The sequence below is a fragment of the Echinops telfairi genome, unplaced genomic scaffold (genome assembly GCF_000313985.2).
Source record: "Echinops telfairi isolate 266 unplaced genomic scaffold, ASM31398v2 ScPeMD7_3509;HRSCAF=4178, whole genome shotgun sequence".
Taxonomy (NCBI): Eukaryota; Metazoa; Chordata; class Mammalia; order Afrosoricida; family Tenrecidae; genus Echinops; species Echinops telfairi.
Window position 1 is genome coordinate 1005055 of NW_022107407.1, and position 20438 is coordinate 1025492.

The window sequence follows — 20438 nt, forward strand, 5'->3', positions numbered from 1 at the left end:
TTTGCCTGCTTGTTCTGGTTCCTGCATCTGGCTTGTCTTCATCTTATGCCAACTTTAGAAATGAATTTATAGGTCTCTAGAGCCTGTAACCGAGTGTGCCCTGCCAGCTTACTTCTTTTCAGAGATTCATCAGCCTCCACAGCAACCTGTTCTCTGACTTGCTGATCTTGGATTAATCAGCACCTGCAGTTACATGAATCAGAAAAAGCCTTCATCCTGATGCCTGATGTCACAGACTTAGGTTTGCCAGCCCCCAAAGTCTGGGTTGCTAGGTCAACCTGTTTGTCTGTCTGTCTGTCTGTCTATCTATCTATCTATCTATCTATCTATCTATCTATCTATCATATTAGATATTTACTTGTGTTTTGTTGCCTATGCCATGTCATTCGACTGTGTGCCTCATAATAAACTATGGATAGCCTTGAGAAGAATGGGACTTCCCGAAATATACTCATGAGGAACATGTGCATGGATCAAGAGGCAGTTCTGTGAATAGAACAAGGGAATTCTGCATTATTTAAAATCAGGAAATGTGTGTTTCTTTTTACCATACTTATTCAATCTGTATGCTAAACAAATAATCAGAGAAACTGGCCTAGATGAAGAAAAATGTGGCATCAGGTTTGGAGGAAGGTTTATTGATGTATGATATGCAGATGAAACCATTTTGCTTGCTGAAAGTGAGGAGGACTTGAAGCACTTGCTGATGAAGATTTAGAACTTTAGCCTTTAATATGGATTACAACTCTATATAAAGAAAACAAAAATCCAAACAATTAGACCAGTAGATAACATTATGGTAAATGGAAAGAAGGGAGAATTTGTCAAGGTTTGTGTTGTGCTTGGCTCCACTATCAATTCTCATGGAAGTAACAGCCAAGAAACCAAAAGATGTGTTGCATTAGGTAATTCTGCTGCACAAGACTTCATTAGCGTATTGAAAATCAAGGGTGTTGCTTTGAGGACCCAAGCCATGGAATTTCAACTGCCTTATACATGAAAGTTGGCCATTGAATAAGGAGGAGCAAAGAGGAATCAATGCATTTGAATTGTGGTTCTGGAGAAAGTGCCATGAACTGCTAATAGGACAAACAGCTCAGTCTTGGAAGAAATATGACCAGAATGTCCCTTAGAGACAGAATGGTGAGTCTTGGTCTTGTATATTTTGGGTGGTTATCGAGAGAGACCAGTTCCTAGGAAAGGACATCATGTTTGTTAGTGGGAGAATGAAGAAGATGAAAGCCCTTAACCAGATAGAGCGACACAGTGGCTGTAACAATGGGCTCAAGCATAAGACCAATTATGAAGATGGCACAGGACCCAGCAGGGTTTTCTTCTATTGTGCGTATTGTGGTCGCTGTAAGGTAGAATGAATTAATGATACTGTGTGTGTGTGTTAAGGCAAAACTAAAATTATCATAAAGTTGATTTCAACTCATAGAAACCCTATAGGATAGAATAGACCCTGCCTTTTGAGTTTCCAAGACTTAAATATCTATGGGAACAGACAGCCTCACCTTACTTCTGAGGTGCAACTGGTGTGTTAAAACCACTAAACTTACATTTAGCCTCACAATGGGTAGCCCACTGTGCCTCTCTCTCTTTTTCTCTATAGATAGATGATAGATAGATAGATGACAGATACAGATGACAGATAGATAGATAGAGAGATGGATAGATACATAGATAGATAGATAGATAGATAGATAGATAGATAGATAGATAGATAGATAGATAGATAGATAGATAGATTAGATATAGAGACACAGTAGGCTACCCATATACCATTGATCAGTTTGTGGAAAAAATGAATAATTGAATTTTCCCACAAACTTTAACCCCCCCCCCCCACATACACACAAATTTTACTGGCTTTGCTTTATCGAGAGACCAATCTAAGACATGTGCTATGCCAATTTTTATATGCTCATAAGAAATATTACATGCTATCAAAAGATCCATGATGATGCTAAAATTTTTCTGTATCATGCAAGAAAATTCATGTAGTGCACTTCAGTAAATACCTCTCAGGAGAGGATTCAGTTGATAAACAAATGTAGAATTTATGCATTATTTGATTAAAATAAGATACTTTGATCATTAGCTGTTCTGAAAGCCCTCTTGAGCACAGTTCTACTCTAATACATATTTGTCACCAAAACGCACCCTAACAATAAAAACCTAAACACTGTTTGAGCTTCTTGGTGCTAGATGACCAGTTGTAAGCAAACACACAAAATATAAAGACATAAAAATCCCTGTTGTTATAGAGAAATGGTCTATATGTCATCAAGGGCAACTTCTTAGTTCAGTGAATAATTCCTTTATCATGGATACATTGAACTTCTACTTGTAGTGTTCCATGATCACACATGAACTATCTAAAATGTATATAGTTTGGAAAACATCTATACATGTAAGAGAATTTATGTTCTTTTTATAAAATAAAAATGTTTTATTGTGTTTTCAGTTTACATAGAAAATTAAGTTTTATTTAACAATCTCTACACTGTTGTTCAGTGACTTTGGTGATCTTTGATCATATTTTTTATAAAGTGTGTCAACTTTCTCATTCATTTTATTCTGGTTTCTCCATATCCAGTAATTCACACACCCCACCCCACCTTGCCTTTGCTTTTGAGTCAGTGTGGACCATTGAGTCTCTATTAGATGAGTTCTTAAAGGAGCACAATATTCATGGATGATATTGCTTATCTTATAAGCGAATTTGCTATTTAGCTGAAAGGTGACCCCTGAAATATTTTTCTGTCAACATTTAGAGTATCTAAGGACAATAGTCTTGGGGAAGACCCCATTCTCAGAACCATTTTAAACCATGTTTAAAATTCAACCCTGCTAAAAGAGTAATGCCTTTAAGCACAATCTGACCATAATTTGTATGCTTTATGGGTAAAATATGCATGCTAGAGAATAAACAATCAAACAAAGATCTGGATATAAATTCTGATTCCCAACAGAATGAGTTGCTTCCTTTTACCAAATGGGTAAAAGTGTCATTAATAGTGTCTGTTTTAGGAGCTCCTTGAGATACATGATATAGATTTCTTCTCCGATGTACATTAAAAAATGTTTGTTCTAGTTATTTATGTTTTCTGCTTTATTTTTAATGTGAGTTTTTTTCATCAATTTTTCTGTCTCACGATTAGTTGTTTTTTTAAATGTGTTTTTGCATATGAGGTCCAGGATAGGTAATCTATTGAAACAGTAACTGGATTTACAGTTCCTGGGGGTGTTGCAGGGGAGGTTAGAGGAAAAGGGGAACTAATAACGATGAGTACAAGGATGAACAAATTGTTCTAAAACTGATTGTGGTGATTAGTGTAGAACTCTTCTTTATGTAATTGAACTATTGAATTACATGATATGGGAATTATTTGCCAATAGCTCTGTTAAATTAATAAAAATCCATACTTAATCTTACTACCAATATTCTTTTCTCATCTACAGATCAGTGGACATATTAGAATTGACAGAGCAGGAGGAATTGCTGAAGTTCCATTACCACACTCTCCGCCTCTACTCAGCTGTCTGTGCGCTGGGGAACCACAGGGTGGCCCACGCCTTGTGCAGCCATGTGGATGAACCTCAACTCCTTTATGCCATTGAAAACAAGTGCATGCCTGGGTTGCTGCGTTCAGGCTACTATGACCTGCTAATTGACATCCATCTTAGCTCCTATGCCACTGCGAGGCTTATGATGAATAATGAATTTATTGTTCCCATGACGGAAGAAACCAAGAGTATTACTCTCTTCCCTGATGAGAATAAAAAGCATGGTCTCCCTGGGATAGGACTTAGTACATCTCTCAGGCCTCGGATGCAATTTTCTTCCCCCAGTTTTGTGAGCATTAGTCACGAATGCTATCAGTATAGTCCTGAGTTTCCCCTAGATATCCTGAAGGCTAAAACCATCCAAATGCTGACAGAAGCCGTGAAGGAGAGTAGCCTTCATGCCCGGGACCCAGTTGGGGGAACAACTGAATTCCTCTTTGTCCCTCTCATCAAACTTTTCTATACCCTGCTTATCATGGGCATCTTCCACAATGAGGACTTGAAGCACATTCTGCAGTTGATTGAGCCCAGTGTGTTTAAGGAAGCTGCCACACCAGAAGAGGAGGAGAAGATAGTGCTGGTGAAGGAGCTTCGAATAGAAGACTTGAAGCTAGAAGGAGCTGATGAAGAAGTCAAAGATGATAAGAGGCCGAAGGAAGGCCTGCTCCAAATGAAACTGCCAGAGCCAGTTAAATTGCAGGTAATCTGAAATGAAGATAGTCTGAAATTCAGAATTACTAAGCCCTAAACTATTAAACTTTTACTTCGTCTCTTTCTGCATGAGTGTCTTCCTGCATAATCTTCGTTCTTCAGAAAGCAGAATTCCTATAGGTCTTTGCGAAGTGCCTGCTTGATTTGCTTTCACTTAGAAAGGAACTAATGAATTTAAAAATTTAGTCAATTGACAATAAGTTAATAACTGCTAAGTTTAGGATTTTTGTCATGCCCTTTTCTCTGGTCAAATATATGTTTGTGTGTCATAGATATCCATATGTCTGCATGTATGGCTGGTTCCTGTTTGTTTGAATGTGTGGATATGATGGAAAATAGAAGAAGAAGTGAGTGGGCTTTTGTCCTTCCAGGTGCTATTCCTCTCCTATCCGTTAGCAATTTTTGTATTTCCTCCTTCTTATGTTTGCAGGTATATAGATAGATAGATAGATAGATAGATAGATAGATAGATAGATAGATAGATATAGATATATACCTTGTAATACTAGTTATGTCTGTAATGCTTAAGGTTACAAGACATGCTTTATTATTATTGACACAGAGCTGATTCCAACTCATGGAAACCACATCTGTTTTGGAATTGGATGGCTGCATAAGGTTTTCTTGGCTATAATCTCAACAATAGATTGCCAGACCTGTCTTGTGGCAATGCTGGGTGGATTTGAACCACCAAGCATTAAATTATCAGATGAATGCAAACCATTTGCTCCATTCTTAAATACCTATTTTACTCCCAGAAATCTGTGTTTTGAATACTCATGTACCAATAAGAAGCCTGAATCACAGAATGAAATATTTTATTTCTGCAAACATGTTCCTCTTAGGATAAATCAATTATAAATTAAATAAGTTCTTTCATAATACTTCTTTCGTTTACCTGGAGACCATTTGAGAGTTGTGACATTGACTTGGTTTTCCCTTCTTTATCCCTTCAATCCAAAATGGTTGTGATCTTCCTGTGTACCATGATGTTGAAGGAAAGAAACAAAAGACCCCCGCCAATGGGATGTTCAATTTCTGTGAAATATATAAACTTATTTCTGTATTTTCTTTAATATATCATGCTGCCAACAGCATTAAATGCTCTAAAGAAGAAGAAGAAAAGGATTACTAGAACAAATAACACTTTCAGTTATAATACTTTAAGAAACGTAAGGGAACAATCCTCTGAGCTGGTGAATTTTAAGGTGAGGTGAGCTTCAGGAGTTGGAGTACAGTAGGTCAAGTGGAGGGGATGGGTGTTTCAGGAGCTGCTCTTACTGAATAAATAGCATGTCATATAGTCCTGAAAAAAGGGAAAAGGCCAGTGTGGTTGCCACTTAATGAGCTCCAGAGTGAGAAGCAGGGAGTACTGGTAAGGTAAGCAGTGGATAGCTCATTTGGAATTGATTCGGTTTTCTGAAACTAGTCAGCTGATAGATTTTGAATTTTATTTAACTGTAACAAACTTTTGAAGATTTCTCTGCCTGATTACTGTGAGAAAAATAAATGAGAAATGAAAGAGAATGGGTGCAAATTCCAGTCTTTAAGAAGGCTTTTGATAGCTGGGCACCATCAGCTTTCTTCACCACATTTGCTTATTCACCCACTTTGCGAAAGATATAGTATCTGGGGTCTTAAAAGCTTGAATGTAAACAAGCTGTCATCTAGCTCAGAAGCAACAAAGCCCACATGGAGCAACATATCAGCCTGTGTGATCGCGAGGTGTCGAATGGATCACTGAAGACAAATGGGTGCATAAGCAAATGTGGCGAAGAAAGCTGATGGTGCCCGGCTATCAAAAAGTATAGCGTCTGGGGTCTTAAAGGCTTGAAGGTAATCAAGCGGCCATCAAGCTCAGAAGCAACAAAGCCCACATGGAAGAAGCACACCAGCCTATGTGATCACGAGGTGTCGAAGGGATCAGGTATAAGGAATCATCAGAACAAAAAATCTTACCATAGTGAATGATGGGGGGATTGCGGAGTGGAGACCCAAAGCCCATTAGTAGGCCACTGGAGATCCCCTTGCAGAGGGGTCTCGGGGAGGAGACGAGCCAGTCAGGGTGCGATGTAACAATGATGAGAAATACAGCCTTCCTCTAGTTCCTAAATGTTTCCTCCCCGCTCCCACTACCATGACTTGAATTCGACCTTGCAAGTCTGGCTAGACCAGAGGATTTACACTGGTACAGATAGGAACTGAAAATGCAGGGAATCCAGGGCGGTTGAGCACTACAGGACCAGTGGTGTGAGTGGCGAAACAGGGAAGGTAGAGGGAGAGTGGGTAGGAGAGAGGGAACCGATTACAAGGAACTATATGTGACCTCCTCCCTGGGGGACGGACAACAGAAAAGTGGATGAAGGGAGACGTCGGACAGGGCAAGATTTGACAAAATACCAATTTATAAACTATCAAGGGCTCATGAGGGAGGGGGGAGCGGGGAGGGAGGGGAAAATGAGGACCTAATGCCAGGGGTTTAAGTGGAGAGAAAATGTTTTGAGAATGATGGGGGCAAGGAATGTACAAATGTGCTTTACACAATTGATGTGTGTATGGATTGTGATAAGAGTTGTATGAGCCCCTGATAAAATGATTTAAAAAAAAAAAAAGAAGGCTTTTGCCCTTCTTATCCAGACCCAAGGGGATAATGTATTAAGGCAGGGTGGGGACAAAATTGATGGGGAGAGGTAAATGGATTCAGAGGCCCTGCCAGAGGCAAAGATGCCACACCTTGGCTACATTGTTATATTGCAGTGGCTTCAGATAGTTCATGGGGAGTTTCAAAAAGTTCATGGAAATGGATTTAAAAGATATTGGAATTTTCCCCTAAACTTTTTGAAGCATACTTCTGTAGGTTTTTGAAATTAATATTTGGAACGAGGTTTTGTTTTTTGTTTTTTTGGAACAAGTGTGTTTATACCACACTATTTAAATGCTTTTCTGGTCTTTGGCAGAGAATATTCCAGCAGGCATATTTCCACCAATGTACCATGTCAGTAATAAATCCTTTTGGCACCCAGTAAGAAAACGACAAGCTAACCATTTCATGAATAGCAATACAATAATTACATTCAAAGGTTGTATAATTAATTTAATGGTAAATAGTTCTAGAATTGATATAGATCAATGCATCTCGATCCATCAAAGATCTAGCTCTTAATGTCTTTCTGTCGCATTATCCTTTACATGTAGTTTGCATCCTATGAGTCATGTCATGTCTGTCATTACTCAATTATTCTCATTAGATAACTTTGTTTTATGTTAGTAATGCCAGTAGTAAAGCTAATAGGAAAACTGACAACCACAGTCAAAGAAAAATAAAGTTAAAGGTAGAATTAAAGAAAGAAATCAATATGAAATTTGGTGGCTGAATACAACACGGCTAAGTCAACAATATCAACATTTGGGGGAGGGGATGCGATTAAAACGTCTAATGTAGTGAAAAGTGTGACATCATTAGCCAAGAACACAGACCATTGAAAAAGTTTAAAGGTTACTGTTCATTTGTATATCAGAAACAACTCGATGATGATAGCTTATCTGAGACAGTGATATGTGAGAAGGCAAAATCCCTCCACAGTAAAGTCCTGGAAAAATGAATTTGTAAGTGTAATTTTAGGGCTTCAGAAACCATAATTGAGTTTTCCACTATTTCTTATGGGGAAAAATATGTTTAGTTCTCAATCGTTTCAGTGCACAAGCACAAATTTGGAGTTCAACAACTGAGGTCTCACTTTGTATGTCATTGACCATAGCATCTATAGGTATAAAGGGATGCTGGTCATTTAATTGTCTGTCAAAGGGAAAGGTATTTGCCAAGATTAGCTTAGACAAAATATATTTTAGTCCATAGGACTGCAAGTATTGTTGCCTATGCAAAAGCAGGATTATATTTGCAATGGGGAGAAGTAGGCCACTAAGCGCATCTGCCACAATTTATTTTTGAATCATATTATATAAAGATTCATAAATCACATGTGGTACCATTTTAATCTTCTTAGATGTGCCTGCTACTTCAATACCTCTGTGACTGCCAGGTCCGGCACCGAATAGAAGCCATTGTAGCCTTTTCAGATGACTTTGTAGCTAAACTTCAAGACAATCAGCGCTTCCGGTACAATGAAGTTATGCAGGCCTTAAACATGTCAGCTGCGCTCACAGCCAGGAAAACGAAGGAATTTAGATCACCTCCTCAAGAACAGGTAACAAAAATGAAAAGGAAACTGTTCCTGTTCAGTTGATCTTTAGTTTATTCAAGATTCATATACAAAAAAATAGATCCTTTATCATAAGTAGTATGTCCTACATGAGAATCCTTTTCCTATTAAGCCTATACTAATCAACTGGATTGAGTCACTATGCATTTTCATCCAAATAACCGAATTGTATTCTTTTCCAAAAGAATGACTTGATGAAGGATAATTCTTTATGTCACATATCTTTTGGTGGAATCAGTGTGCCAGTTCTGAGGCTGTCCAGATAGGGAAAATATCCCCTCATAAAGCAGTCTCCAGCAACCAAAATTGCAGGGTTTTCCAGATTAGGAACCCTAAGTTTCTAAGATTAAATGCTAGGAGCTTTCTGTTTTATTCCCCTCTCCCCAGACCCCTGCTTCTTTCCTCTCCCCCGCAAAAAAAAAACAAAAAAAAAACCCCCAAAGCACAGGTGCCTCTACTACCACCTTGCCAATGATTGATTACCCTGTTTGTGATTCTTCCTCTTGTTGCTCACCTCCAACTACAGATCTCCCTGAAATACAAAAGAACCTCTGTCATATGCCTGAAACAGATATATCAATTCCTCTGGAGCCATGAGTTCTCTGGATCACTCACACATTGCTCTTTCACGTATGAAAGAATCAGGCCTCCTGGTTCCAGCTATCAACTCCACAACGTCTCATTAAAACAGCAAACATAACCAAGCAGTTGTACTGTTGAGTATTTATCATAGAGAAATTAAATATTATGGCCACACAAACACCTTTACAAAAATATCCATATCAACTTTATTTGTAAGAGAAAATTTATTTCGATGTATTAATGTTAAACAATTCAAGGTATCGTCCACACATCACAAAGCAGTGAAATATTGATACAAAAATAACCTAAATGAAGCTCTATAAAATTAAACTGTGAAAAAAAACAATCCCCAAAGCTGATTTCATTTATGTAGGATTCTTGAAATAGCAAAATTATGCAAAAAGAGAATATTTTCAGGAGTTAATTGCTGATAAGAAAGATGTGGATGTGGCTGTAAATGAGCAACAGGAGGAAGATCCTGGTGATTACGGGGTTGTATTATGTTTTGACTTTATCAATGCCAATATCCTTGCTATAATATTATACTAGGGATTTATAAGATTTCACCATTGGGGAAACTTGATCAAGAGTGCGTTCTAAAAACCATACACACTGCTACTGAGTCAATTCCAACTCCCAGCAAACATAAAGGACATAGTAGAGCTACCCCAATAGAATTTCCAAAGCTGGAATCTTTTAAAAAGCAGATGGCTAGATTTTTCTCCCCACGCCTGACTGGTTTGTTCAAATCTCTGAGCTTTCAGTTAGCAACCAAGCACTGTATTCTCTGTGATGCCAGTGCTCACTAAAAGATGTACAAGTTCTCTACTGTTACATAAAGCAGCATATGGAGCTATAATTATCTCAAAACAAATGTTTAACTTTAAAAAATCATATAAAAAACAAACACGTTTACAAATTTTTCCTAAAGGAAAATATGTACCACCAACAGATCTCTCTTTTTATTCATAAATTTAGCAGGAGAGCATCTAAAGTAAATCCACTGAGAGCTTCGCTCTTTTTGTTTTATTGGTCATAGCAACAACATCATTACTAACCAGTACTACCTTTCAATTATATTTATATTTTTTCTTTGCCGCATATTCTCAAAAAGTTCTTTATATTAACATACAGATTATGGAAAAAAAGCATCTTTGTTGTGTCATTCCTGAATTTACTTTTTGTTTCTCCTCTGTTTTTCTTCTTTCTTGCTTTTTCAAATGTTCAGATCAATATGCTTCTCAATTTTAAGGATGATAAAAGTGAGTGTCCATGTCCTGAAGAAATCAGAGACCAACTTTTGGATTTTCATGAAGATTTGATGACACACTGTGGTAAATAGTTCTTGATTTACAACGCTTATTAATAAGTATATTTAATGTTACAAATGTATATGATTGAATTTAGATATATATGGTACCTATTCTCAGTTCATAGCAGAACTTTGCTGTATCATATGACAATGGTAGACAGCTTTTTTGTTTTTGTTTCTTTAAATCATTTTATTGGGGCCTCATACAACTCTTATCACAATCCATACATCCATCCATTGTGTCAATCACATTTGTACATTCATTATCCTCATCATTCTCAAAACATTTGCTCTCCACTTAAGCCCTTGGTATCAGCTCCTCATTTCCACGCCCCCTTCCCTGCTACCCCTTCCCTCATGAACCCTTGATAATTTATAAATTATTATTATTATATTGTCATATCTTACACTGTCCAATGTCTCCCTTCACCCACTTTTCTGCTGTCCATCCCTCAGGGAGGAGGTTATATGTAGATCCTTGTATTTGGTTCCCCCTTTCCACCCCACCTTCCTCCACCCTCCAGTATCGCCACTCTCACCACTGGTCCTGAAGGGATCATCTGTCCTGGATTCCCTGTGTTTTCGGTTCGTACTGTACCAGTGTACATCCTCTGGTCCAGCCGGATTTGTAAGGTAGAATTGGGATCAGGATAGTGGGGGGTGGGGGGGTTCAATAATTAGAAGAGGACAGTTGTATGTTTCATCGTTGCTACACTGCAAGCTGACTGGCTCGTTTCCTCCCCGTGACCCTTCAGTAAGAGGGTGTCCTGTTACAAACAGATGGGATTTGGGTCTTCACTCTGCACTCCCCTTCATTTACAATGATATGATTTTTTGTTCTTTGATGCCTGATACCTGACTGTTTTTATGTGGGGAAACCATCTACGTGGGAGGGAAGATCAGAAAGACACTAAGTCTTGGCAAAAGAGGACAGAAATTCTTTTCTTTCTCCTCACTCCCAGATTGACAGGCAGATTGATGGAAGATGAGGCATGTAGTGATTTGAGTGGAAATGTTAAACCCTCTTTTTAGCAGTTGTATTTAATTTGCTTGACGGTCTATGTTTTAGGAGTGGTCAAAGGAAATCACCATGTATCTTTTTAGTTTTATGCCTTTGAACATGTCAATTGTGCAACTCTATTAAGGGAATAATTTTCCTATTATTCTGGGACCTTTTGAAATAGAATTGTTAGATATTTTCTGTGTGATTCTTTTTTTCTTTTATGTGAGGTTATGTCTGTGACTTAGTGAAAGAAAAGGATTTGGCCATTTAGTAAGGAAATTTCTTAAGGAATTAACCATCTCTATGCTTGGTAATAAGAAAAGGACTAGACTACTAACTATAAAGTTATCAATGAAAACCCACTGGCCACTCCAAGGGAGAAAAAATGAGACTGTACTCTGTCAATATTGTCACCATAGAAACCATACACAAGGTTGCTGTGAGTGAGAAGTGTCTCAATAGAAGTAGATTGGTTAGTGGGTTGGTTATATATCACTAGTGATATTGTATTTTCTTATTTTGTCTAATAAGGAACAATAAGAATAGTATCTTGTATATTAATTCAGCTTATAAATGAAGAAGCCTTAAATTGCTTTAAGAAAAGTATCTATAGGTTATATATGTATATTAAAATAACTTCATTGAGTATGTTTGAGGGATTTAAAAAAAAAGAAAAGTATCTATAAATGATGTATATATATGATTAATAAGGAAATCATCTAAAATGGCAGAATTATTGATTCACACATAGAACACTTTAGGTGTACGATTCCCAGTTATGCCTGTTTTCTCTGTCATCTCAATTTAGCAAAATATATTGTTTTTTCTTTTGAGGCAGGTAAGGAAGTGTCTAAAAGTTGGTAGATATGGAAGGACCTAGACAGATAATGCCCAGTGTCAAGAGGTGTGGAAGATTTCATTTCTCTTTGTGACTGAATAATATTCAGTTGTATGAGTATACCAAATGTTGTTTATCATCTGCTGATGGACATTTACATTATTTTCACTTTTTAATTTTCTTGAATAGTTCTGCAAGGAACATTTATTGCAGTACATGTGTTTATGTTCCTGGTTTCAATTTTTTAAAGAATGTTCCTAGAGTTGGGATTGCTCATTTATATGCTTGACATTTTTTATTAATTGACAAAATGATTACCACAATGGATGTATCATTTTGCATTCCTACTCCCAGTGAATGAGGGTTATGATTTTGCCATGTCTTCACTGACATCTAGTATTTTCAATTGCTCTTTATTATTGCTAGTCTAGTGAGAGTATGGTGGTATATTCTTATTGTTTCTATTTGCCATTCCTGGTTATCTACTTCAGTAAAGTTTACAACTTAGGAAATCCTATGGGACAGTCCTATTCTCTTACATTGGGTCACTATGAGTTAGCAACTTGATAGCACACAGCAACAACAAATAATGACAATTAGCATATTTTCATTGGTTTACTGGTCATTTATATCTCCTTTGATGAAATGTCTAATCAAGTTATTTGCTTGATTTTTATTCAATCATTTTATGTTTTACAGTTAAGTCATAGGAGGACTTCTTTATATATGTTGGATAATGAACTCGTACCAGATATCTAAGGTTCTAAAAGTGTTCTCTCAGTATGCAGTTTGTCTCTTTCCTTTTTTGTCTGATGAGAAAAGTTTAATTTTTATGGAGTCATCTATCTATTTTATCTATTGCTGCTCATGATTTGCTTGGCATTTTGTTGTCATATTTGAGAATTCTAATATAAATGAGGGATGGGGTGTGGAGTGGAAGCCCAAAGTCAATCTTTAGGCAATTGGACATACCCTTACTGAAGGGTCTTGGGGAGAAGATGGGTGTAGTATAGCAGGGTGTAGTATAGCACCGATGAAACACCCAGATTTCCTCTGGTTCTTTAATGATTCCTCCTCTCCAATATCATGACGCTAATTTTACCTTACAAATCTGGCTAGACCAGAGCATGCACATGGGTACAGATAAGTGCTGGAAACACAGTGAATACAGGACATATAAACTCCTCAGGATCAATATTAAGAGTAGCCATACCAGGAGGGGAAGGGGAAGTACGGGGAGAAACGGGGAACCGATCACTATGATCTACCTATAACCCCCTCAGAGGGAAATGGACAACAGACAATGAGGTAAAGGGAGACATCAGATAGCACAAGACATGAAAAAATAATAATAATTTATAATTATCAAAGGTTCGTGAGGGAGGGAGGGGGAAAAATGAGAAGCTGATACCAAGAGCTCAAGTAGAACGAAAATTCTTTGAAAACAATGATGGCAACATATGTACAAATGTGCATGACACAAAGGATGAGTGGATGGATAAGAGTTGTATGAGCCCCCAATAAAATGATTTATAAAAAAAACAAGCCTATGTGCAAAAGCCATTCTTGTACAATTTCTTCTAAGACTTTTATGGCATTTAGTTCACACACTTAAGGCCAAATTCCAATTTAAGTTAGTTCCTAAATGTGATGTGAGATTCATTCTTTTGCATGCAGAAATCCGGTTTTCCGAGATAATTTGTTAAAGAGACTATTTTGTTCCTATTAAGTTACTACCACTCTTTGTAAAAAGATTTTATTATTTTTTAAATTTTGTTATTTTTGAGACTATACACACAAAAACATACAGCAACTCAACAGTTTGTACATGTATAATTCAGTGACACTGATTATATTCTCTGAGTTATGCAACCATTCACATCCTCCTTGCCTAATTTGTTCCTCCCCATTCTATAAACACACTACCTTTTAAGGTTAGAATCTTTATTTTATAATTTTAATAGGTTTAATGATATGTAATTTTCATCTCATACAGTTCAATGGATTAAATATATTAGAGTTGTACAATCATTAGCACAATAAATTATAGAACTTTTTAAAAATTCTTATAGTCATTATTACTAGCTAGACAATTCCCTTCAAAAATCCCTGGGATAACCCTATTGTCTCTAAAGATTTACTTATCCTGGAATTTTTATAAATAAAATCATACCAAGCAAACATACACACTCAGTGAAACCTCGACCCAAATTAATGCATAAAATAATACAAATTAGAACACATTTAATATGTGTCAAAAGAAAAACAAATGATATGGTGTTAAATTTTAACCTACGTATATTTGCATTAAGGGATTTACCAAGAAGCTTAATCCACTTGGTTACTCTGTTCATGGATTTTGGGCTTTCCGTCTCTTCTATGCTCTTCTGAAAACCAGGTGCTCAGAATTTAATCTCTAAAACAATTTCCTGCTCTGGTCTTGAGTTTTATTGTTTACAATCCTTGGATCATACAGGCGTTGTTCCATGTGGACTTAGCTGACACCTCACTTAGATGGCTGCTTGTTTTAAAAAAATATTTTAAGATCCTAGAGATATCTTGGGGCCATCTTATTTCTCCACCACATTTGGCTTTAACAATTATGTCTTCAGTGGTCACTTCATGAGGGTAAGTATCCACTAAGGCAGTGTCATAAGACTGATTGTTCTTAGGTTAGGGCTTTATGGTTAAGTGTGATCTCAAAAAATCCATTCATACAGCCAAGGTTCATATATGAGGGGTAGTCCCCCCAACAAAAAATACAACAAACAAACGGAAGAAAGCTCTGCTGGATGGAGCTTTCATAGTACTCAGTTTTCCCACTCAGCAGGCATTGAGCAACTCACTTTGAGTTAGTGCACTGAGTGGTGTCACATGAAAAGGTTCTCTCTTGTCACAGTGAATGATTTCATAAAAGCAGTTTCCCTTGAACCTAGTTTTTTTGTGATGGCTGATTTAAGAGAACAGTGTGCAGTTGTGAAATGTTGTTTCCTGCTCTGGAAAAATGCAGCAGAAACCATTGTGATATTGAACACAGCTTACAAGGATAGTGCTATGGGAAAAACTCAAGTGTATGAGTGGTTTTCTCATTTCAAAAAATTGAAATTTCAATTGATGACAAACCTCATTCTGGAACATCTGTCAACTTCCTGAACGGATAAAAATGTTGACTCATAGTGCATTTGAAGTTCATTCCACCAGGTCAGACTGTTAATCATGAGCTTTCTATTTATAAGTTCTGAAAAGATTGCATAACAGTGTGCTACAAAAAAAAAGCCTGATTTATGGCAGACCAAGGACAGGTTTAGCCACCATAACAATGCACCTGTTCATGCATCCATCTCACTGCACCAGTTTTGGGCACAAAACAGCATGGCTCCCTTGCCCCCCACACCTTACCCACCTGAACTCACTCCGTGCAGCTTCTTTTTGTTTCTGAAAATGCAGAGGAACATGAAAGGACAGTGACACAGAGAGGATTTGAAGGAAAAACAAGAAAGGTGCTGTCAGCCATCCAAACAGATGAGTTTGAAAATTTTTCCCAAGAATGGAATTGCAGATTTGACAAATGTATTAAGTGTAATGAAGAGTACTTTGCAGGTGATAAAGTTGCTTTGTTAAAAAAAAAATTAAATATATGGCTTTGAGGGGAACAATACCAGTTTTAGGGGGGGGGGTACCTCCTTGTATATCCTGTTCCACTTTAGTGGCTGCTTTGTGAGCATGACCTAGTCTACCTCATCTCTCATTATGTTGATACAACTTGAAGTTCAAAGGACTAGATCACTTCTTATGTTCTATAACAGGTGTTTTTAAGGTCACCTAGTGGACTTTCCAATTTGGGTACACATTGAGAAGACATCTAAATTCCAGGTAGCATATAAAATAATGTCTAGGTCATCAAGTGTTGAAAATAGAACCAGTTAAAAATGCATCTCCCCTTTGATCATAGTTGATGTGAATAATCTTATCAGACTGAGGTGATAGTAAAATCAATTATGGCAGATGTAGTTAGATTAAAATACAATAGCTTATCATCTGATCTCTCTTTTAACCCATTTGAAAGTTGGTTCCATTAAAAAAAACTAGTGAAGAGGAAACACATGTGGATTAAGCCTCTGGTGAATTTCCTCTAATTATAGACCTAGGATGTGAATCCCTTTGCTATCATGTAGAATGCATTGGAAAGTGGATTGGAAAGCATATCCTGTTAGGTTAAGTTTTAATGCCTTATCATTTGCTTTTGTTCCATTTTAAATTTGTTCTAGTTTTCATTTCCTTTCAGTTGACCTCGGTATAGGAGTTTACTTCTTTTCTCACTAGGTTGATACAGACTGATACTAGGTTATGTTACTTTGTTGTTCTTGTTAGTTTCCCCCACCCCCACCCCCACCTGTATGTGAAATTCAGGATAGGTAAATTTCTAGACCTTGTAGCTGGATTGATTGTGGGGGTGTGGGGGGATTAATTTTGTCTAGGGGCTGTAGCAGGAGAGGTTGGAAGGAAATGAGCTAATAATGATGAGTACAAGAATGAAGAAAATGTTTTAAAATTGATTGTGATAATGAACGTACAACTCTTCTTGATGTGATTGAACTATTGAGTTATATGATATGTGAATTGTATGTCAGTAAAACTATTAAAATGCATGATTAACAATGAAATAGTATAGGACAGAGTCTCCCCTTAGGGTAGATGTAAGCAATGTCAAGTATTTTTCCCAAGGTCAAGCCTTTCTTTGCCCACACTTCCCACTCTACCCACCAGCAGAAGTGAATCTTTTTTTTTTTTTTTTTGAGACTGATACATCCCACTCCCCTCTTGGTCATGAATCTCCACCAAAGTGCACTTAACACCAATGTAAGAGTGCCTACCCAATTGGAGTTTATGGATCTATTCGTGTTATTTCTCTTATTTTTTAAGGATATGTGCAGCATAGGTATGACTGGATCATATGGGATTTCAATTCCCAGATGTTTTAGGGAGTGCCATATCACTTTCCACAATGCAGAGAGTTCTGATCTCTCCACAACCTCTCCAGCATTTGCTGCTTTCTGTTGGCTTTGTTTTTTTTCCCCCAACTGGGCTATAATTGTCAGTGTGAGGTGGTATTTCATCATTGTTTTGATGTTTAGTGATCATGAGCATCGTTTCATGTGTTTGTTACCCATTTTCCCAACATTTTTGGTGAATTGTCTGTTCATGTATTGTGCCCATACTAGGATGTTTTGACTACTGTGGCTGTATATAGGTTTTGTCTTCTGGGAGTATGAAGTCACCTACTTTGTTCTTCTTAAGGAGTACTTTGTTTATCTTAGGTCTTGTCCCTCTCCATATGAAGGTGGCGATTCATTTTTTTCATTTCTTTAAAGAGTGAAGTTGGGATTTGGATCAGAATTGCATTGTGTTTATAAATTGCTTTGGTCGTATTGACATTTTCACAATATTAAGCCTTTCTATCCATGAATATGGGATATTTTTCCAATTGTGTAGGTCTCTTTTGGGGTTCTTGTAATAGTGATCTATAATTTTCCTTATACAAGTCTTTTGTTTATTTGGTTAGATTTATGCCTAAGCAGAGCATCTTTTGTTTAGCTGCTGTTAATGGCATTTTTTAAAGGTCTTTTGCAGAATTCTTACTGCTGGTACACAGGGATCTGATTTATTTATGCTTGTTAATCTTGCATCTGAACACATTACTGAATTTCAAATGTTTCCAACAATCTTGTTATTTAGTCTTTGGGGTTTTCTACATATAGTTATATCATCTGCAAATAATGAGAGTTTCATTCCTTATTTACTCAATTGTATTTCCTTTATTTCTTTCTGTTGTCCAATGGTTCTAGCTAAAACTTCAGGATGATATTGAATAAGAGTGATACTAAGGGGCATCCTTGTCTTGTTCCTGTTTGCAGACCAATATTTTCAGTCTTTCTTCATTGAGTGAGATGCTGGCCATTGGTTTTTCATATATGGCTTTTATTATGTTGAGAAATATCCCTTCTATACCAATTTTGTGCCGTGTTTTAATGAGGTATAGGTGTTGGATAATGTCAACTGCCTTTTCTGTGTCAAATTATATGATCATTTGGTTCCTATTGTGTGTCTTGATTAAGTGGTGGATTTTTTTTTAATCAATTTATTGGGGCTCATTTTATTGATTGTTTTTCTAATGTTGAACCTTGTGGATCTGGTATGGATTCCACTTATTATGGTATATTGGTTTTATATATGTTGTTGGGTTATGTTGAAGATGTTTACTTTTGTGTTCATAAATGATAGGTTTCTATTTTGTGGTGTCTGCCTGGTTTTGGCATCAGGGTTATACTTGCATCATAAAATGAGTTTTTTAGTTTGCTGCCTTTTTTATATCCTATAATAGTCTGTGTAGATAGAATTAGTGACAACTCTTCTCTGCACATTTTTTTAGAACTTCTCTGTGAAGCCATAATGATCCTGGGCTTTTCACGGTTGACATTTTTTAGTTTGACCTGCTGTATTTCTTCTTCTTTTTTTAAATTTATTTTTTCTTCTTTTTTTTAACAGGTGTTAAGGTCGGGTTCTATGTCAATCTGCATTAATTTGGTTAGATAATGCATTTCTAATAATTTGTGCATTCCTTTGTGTGTGTGAGTGTATACTGCAATTGCTGCTTTCTTGTCATTGTGGTATCTATATTAGTGATATATCCTGCTGGTTCATGTGGACTTACTTGACTTCGTTGAGTGGCATGGGAAAGAATTAACAGAAGCCAGATAAAAGTGCAGAGATTATGAAAAAAGTAAAAAGAGAAGTAAGTGAAAAGAGAAGTCAAAGAGCCAAATGTAGAAACATTAAAAAGAGATAAAAGGAAAATAAAATAAGTGGCTGTAGAAAAAACAAGAGATTTATTAAAATGATGAAAATATTTTTAAAATGGGTATTAAAATTAATAGGTATTGTGAAAATATTCCACAAGGAGACGAAGAAACAACAAAAAAATAGGAAAGCTTTCAATGAGATGGATTGTTGCAACATAAGAACAATTATGAGGAATGTTCTGAACAGGGTGGTGTTTTCTTCTGTTGTACACAGAATCACTCAGGCATAACTGAACTTGTTGGCATATATATATGTATAAATGCAGAAGTAGAATTAAGGTAAATCAAAAAAGAGAAAGAGAAGAAAAAAGGAAAGAACAAGGGAGAGAAATGGGAAACAGAGAGAGATAAATGACAGAAAAAGCAGAAGTTGTTCTTTGCGGGGGGGATTGGTGCATCTGTGGGGTGGGGGTGCAGGTATAGGAAGGAAAGGAAAAAGAGAAAATAAGGAAAAACAATATATAGAAAAAGCATTGCCTTTGCAGTGATGTGCAGAACCAGGCAAGTGTGGGACCACAGTGGGTGGCAGGGGAAGGGGTCACAAGCCCACTTTGACGGTGGAGACGCCTTGGGAATAGGAACAAGGAAGAAAAAAAGGTAAAACTGCTGCCCTGGAAGGGATGAGCTGGTTGGTGGCAGTGGAGGCATTGGCAGCAGCAGAGACTACTAGGCTGGAGGTTGAGTGTGGGGCCTGCAGTGTTATTAGCAACAAGAGATAGAGGGATGGGGGTATCTCTGCTTTGAGTGGTCCACAAATACTGCTGAGCTGAGCAAACACCAATCAGAGGCTTTAGTCTTAGGAGTTGTGCCTTTGAGGGAGGGTGAGAGTAGGAACAGAGAAGAAACCTCTCACAATGTTCATCAGTGTTTGCCTGCAGTGAATGCATTCAAGAGTGCTTAACTGCTCTGAAGGAGCTCTTAATGGTATTGGCTCCTGGTGGCTAAGCCACAACTGCTGTCTGTCACCATAGCTCATTTCTACATATATGACTGCCTGCACTCCTTCCTCCATGTGCTCTCGTGGACCCCAATTTGGAGAAACCTTAGCCTATTTAGCTTTGAAGTTGTTTTTTTTTCTGGTTTCCAAGGAGCCCAGGATTTCTTTCTCCGTGTGACTTTCTTTGGTCACTGTTGAGGAGGTCTTCCTTTCCTTGTCACCTGAGGACCAAATTCAAGCATCTTCAACATAACCCAACAACATATAAAAAAGCTAATAGACAGTGAACCCTCGCCACTTCGCTCTTCGACTTCCGCGGCTTCACTCTATCGCGGTTTTTGCATAACAGCGCATGCTCTGTCATTACTGCCACTGATTGGCTCATACTGTACACGCTTGATG

The 20438-nt window shown here is 37.2% G+C and overlaps 1 protein-coding gene across 1 annotated transcript in view; it reads left to right on the forward strand.

Moving 5' to 3' along the window:
* RYR2 (ryanodine receptor 2) overlaps nucleotides 1-20438 on the forward strand; it is an 805653-nt gene that overhangs the window by 497855 nt on the left and 287360 nt on the right. Inside the window, exons 38-41 of the mRNA XM_045294222.1 lie at nucleotides 3469-4273; nucleotides 8289-8489; nucleotides 10315-10420; nucleotides 11629-11671. Coding sequence (XP_045150157.1) covers nucleotides 3469-4273; nucleotides 8289-8489; nucleotides 10315-10420; nucleotides 11629-11671 — 1155 coding nt within the window. The remainder of the gene's footprint in view (nucleotides 1-3468; nucleotides 4274-8288; nucleotides 8490-10314; nucleotides 10421-11628; nucleotides 11672-20438) is intronic.